Source organism: Myotis nattereri (assembly GCF_964212035.1).
Source record: "Myotis nattereri genome assembly, chromosome: X".
Taxonomy (NCBI): domain Eukaryota; kingdom Metazoa; phylum Chordata; class Mammalia; order Chiroptera; family Vespertilionidae; genus Myotis; species Myotis nattereri.
Genome location: NC_138078.1, coordinates 136,870,277 through 136,874,122, shown reverse-complemented (window position 1 = coordinate 136,874,122; position 3,846 = coordinate 136,870,277). Strand labels below are relative to the sequence as shown.

Genomic DNA, 3,846 nt, shown 5'->3' with positions numbered 1-3,846 from the left:
AAAGTTTATGAAAGCTTCTATGAAAAGGGACATTCAAAAATTTCCTTAAAAATCGCAAAATAATAAATCACAAATTTCTCAATCATAATAGGAGCTCATACCTTTCCCTGGGCCTCACTATTAGTTTCTTCTCAAACATAGAGTTGAAAATTGGATGCACTTTCTGCCCAGCAAAAGAAGTTAATGCTCATGGGCCTGAAAAGTGCCTGGATTCAACTCTGGCTCAGGCATAGTGTCATTACTCAGGCCCTTCAAGCAGGGATGAAAGGGAATAGGGATCCCTGTCATTAACCCCGAGCACAAACTGGAGGGTGTTCAACATGGTAGTCTCTGCATGTGCTCGGGGACCCCACAGGAACTCATAGCATGCAGGATCACTATTGGGCACCTGGCGGTACAGCAGGTACTGTTCCTGGACCCAAATTTTGGTGATGAGCTCCCTGGGCTCCCCATAGAGCCAATGCTCCTTCCCATCATACACCCCTAGAACATTCAGTGCTGCCCAGACTTTTTCCTCAGGGGCACAATCACCCTCTGAGGCGATCACCCACAGAACTGTGACCAGGAGGCCTGTGTTGGGATATCTGTGCCCATCGCTCACCATCCCATCATAGCTGAGCCCCAAGGCAGTGGCCAGGACATAGGTGTGAGTACTGGGGTCCATTTCTTTCACAACAATACCAAAGCCCCACTGGATGCATTCAGTGGCTGCACTGAAGAGCTCAGGAAAGTGGTCCTGGTGCTCTTTGATGACACTACTCAGCATTTCTGCCTTGGTGGTCGGCTCCTTTGCACGGTACTTAAGGAGTAGAAACTCCACCATTTCTACCATCTTCAAATGCAGTGCTTTGTGGAGCAAGGAATCGGCATCTTCATCAGGGCCTCCCTCAGTGTTTGGACCCTCCTCATCTTGGCTGCTGGAGCTCTCATCTTCAGCGTGTCTCCATGGAAAGGCTGCCATGGCATGGGGGGAGGCACCCTGAGGACTCTGGGGAGGACTTGGTGTCTCAGCAGCACACACCTCCTCTAGGCTGTCTATAAACAGGACTGAGGGGGAGGAAGACCGAGAGGAGGAGAGAGACAGGGCCTCCTCCTCATCCTCCTCCTCCTCCTCCTCCTCCTCCTGCATAGCCCAGAACAGTTCCTCTACCAACATGTCAGGGATCTCCATTGGGTCCAGATGGTCTTCCTCAGGCTTCCACGGCTCACTCATATGATGACCAGGCATGATGACTCGTGCTCGAACAGTGACCGAGTGTGGGCAGAAGATGGGCGATTAGGACCCACGGGCCTGGGGGAAGGGGAGTATGAGAGGCATGAGCTGAGAAACACACCCTAGGCGGCTCTGACAAAGGTGACTTCCAGGTCTCCCCTTTAGGGGTGTCCATGGGCCTCACAGGGCTCACTCCTGATCAGCCTGCCCACTAGGAGCCTGAAGTAGGAAGTGACATGACTGCTCAGGGTGTAGAAGGCACAGCGCAGGGTTCTGTAGCTGACGGTGGGGTGTGGAGGTGTCAGGCAATGTGGGGTCCCCTCTGACAGTGGTGGCGAGCCCATGGGGACATATTCATGGTCGGAACCTCACCTTAATTCCTAGCACTTCCTGGCCTCCTGCTGCTCTGTGACCTGAGAATATGTAGCATAAACCAAGGCCTTCACCTCCTTCTATCCGGGGGCTCTGCTGGTGGGAAAAACGGAGCACCTCAGGATGCACATGGCAATCACAGTCCTGGAACCCCAATGCTGACAGGAGGGGCAGCAGGACTCTGTGAGGTCCCCTCTGTTGTGGGTGGGAGGTTCCTCCTTGCACATGTAGGATCCTCACCCTTCCCCTGCCAGGGCCAGGCCCCTCACTGCCTTCTGCTGGCCTGAGGTCAAACTCTCAGAACAAGACCACACACACCTGACACTTGAGTGAAGAAAATGAGGGGGTCCCTCTCCCAGAGGATCAAGAAGGGGTGACTGAAGATTTGGGTCCATCTACGCTGGGTTAAGGCTCTGATCACTTCTCACCATGACGCACTGCAGGGTTTCAGACACTCTCTCTGCTGACTGAGCGCAATCTACTTAGACTTAGGGTGCACCTCCCTGAGATACAGGAGTAGGGAAGTGAGCTGAGGTAATCCAGGCCCTATTCCGAGTTTCCCCATTGCTGACAGAGGAGGCAGGGTAAGTCTGGGTTCCCATGTGCTCTGCTCCCCCTCAGTGCTCACCTTGATTCTTGGCAGGATCTGGGACTCGTCTCTCTGTTGACAAAATTTGGATCCTGGGGATGATACGACGTATGGTCTCACACCAAGGTCCTCACCTTCCTGAAAGCTCTGAGACAAAAGTGAACAGGAGCTCCATCTGCCCCCACCCCTGTCCAGGTTATCACAAAACTGACACCAGGGCCTGGGCCCATCCATTCCGGGTAGAGTTCCCGTAGTCTGGCCTCAGGATACTTGCCTTTCTTCCTGGCCTGGAATGGGTCTGAATCCAGCTGACTTGATTTCACCCTGAATAACTGTCCTCAGTGACAAAAGCTCAGGACGAGCAGGCATGTGGAAAGGGAGAGCATGTCACACCCAGGTACCCCTGCCTGGGGAATCTGGATGCTGAGGACAGGACACTCCCTGATGCTGAGGGCTCTCTTCTTTTCTCAGGGAGCTCATAGCTGCAGTTTCCCACAAGAAAGCATTCACAGCTTTATGACCCTTCCACAACCTCAGCTCATCTGTGCATGAACTGAAGCCATTCCCTCTGACCAAGGCCCTGTCCTTCCAGAGTGCCCTCAGACAAACGTGAGGAGGAACCACCTCTGCCGACCCATGCCAGGCCTTTCCCAGGGCTGACAACAGCACAGACTGGGTTCAGGGCACCCATTGTCTGGAGTGTGGTATCCTCTTTCCTCCCTGTGCTACCTAGGCTTACTCAGAGAGTGCCTGGGACCTTTCCCTTCTGCTGAACTGAGAGTGAATACTGCAGGCCATGCCCTCCATCTCTCTGAGACCTCCAAGGTGGATTTTAAGACACACCACATTGACTATCGTGCCGAGTGTGCCAGTTGTGCCTGCAGAGCCTAAGCCAGCCAGTCGCTGTGTTTACTGGGGTGGGAAGTACCATCATCCTGCCTCAAGACCCACACTTTAATTACCAGCATTGCCTGGCACACCTCCCACGTTGCCCTGAATCCAGAATCTTCAGGACAATTCCCTCGCCTCCCTTTGTCACTGCTAAGGTAGAAGTCTGGAAGCAACCCAAATCCACAGGCCTACCATGAGGCTTGCAGGTGCTGCTGGCAGGAACAGGCACACTGCGGACACTTACGGCTCTAGCCAAGCCTCAGGCATATAGACATCCAGGTGTGCTAGGGGGCTTCCTGAGTCCTACCTCGGGTCCTCACCTGGTATCCTGGCAGAGCCCTGCAGCCCCCTTCTTTGCCTACCTGGAGCCTGACCCCTTAGAGCTCAGGGGGTGGAGTCCGCTTGTCTTCCTGCAGGATCCTCACCGTGACTCCTGGCTGGAGCTGGAACCTCCTGTCAACCTGAGAGGCCCAAGTCAGGAAGAGAGCAAGTGGTCATGGACCAGGGACTTCCAAGGGTTCACAGTAGGGGTAATGTGGGTCATCACTGTTGTAGTGTCCAGGGTCCCTCAGTCTTCCCTTTGCATGTTCACCTGGACTTGGGGCAAGACCCGGGTCCTCCCCTCTGCCACATATGTCATTCCCCTGAATTCCAAGGGCTGACATCAGGTCTGGGCTTCTGCGGTTCCTCTCTGCATGGTCATCCACCATAGGGCCTCCCAACACTTGAGCAGGGCAGACTTCTGTGGACTCCCCTCCAGTTAGGGTTCCTGGATTCCCCC

General features: G+C 54.3%; 1 protein-coding gene across 1 annotated transcript; it reads right to left on the bottom strand.

The window, feature by feature from the left end:
- Positions 1-238: 238 nt before the first annotated feature.
- On the bottom strand, positions 239-961 carry LOC308511848 (melanoma-associated antigen 11-like; the record flags this gene model as incomplete). The annotated part of the gene is made up of 1 exon (XM_081081694.1): positions 239-961. The coding sequence occupies one exon, from the start codon at positions 959-961 to the stop codon at positions 239-241; it is 723 nt and encodes a 240-aa protein (XP_080937820.1).
- Positions 962-3,846: the final 2,885 nt, after the last annotated feature.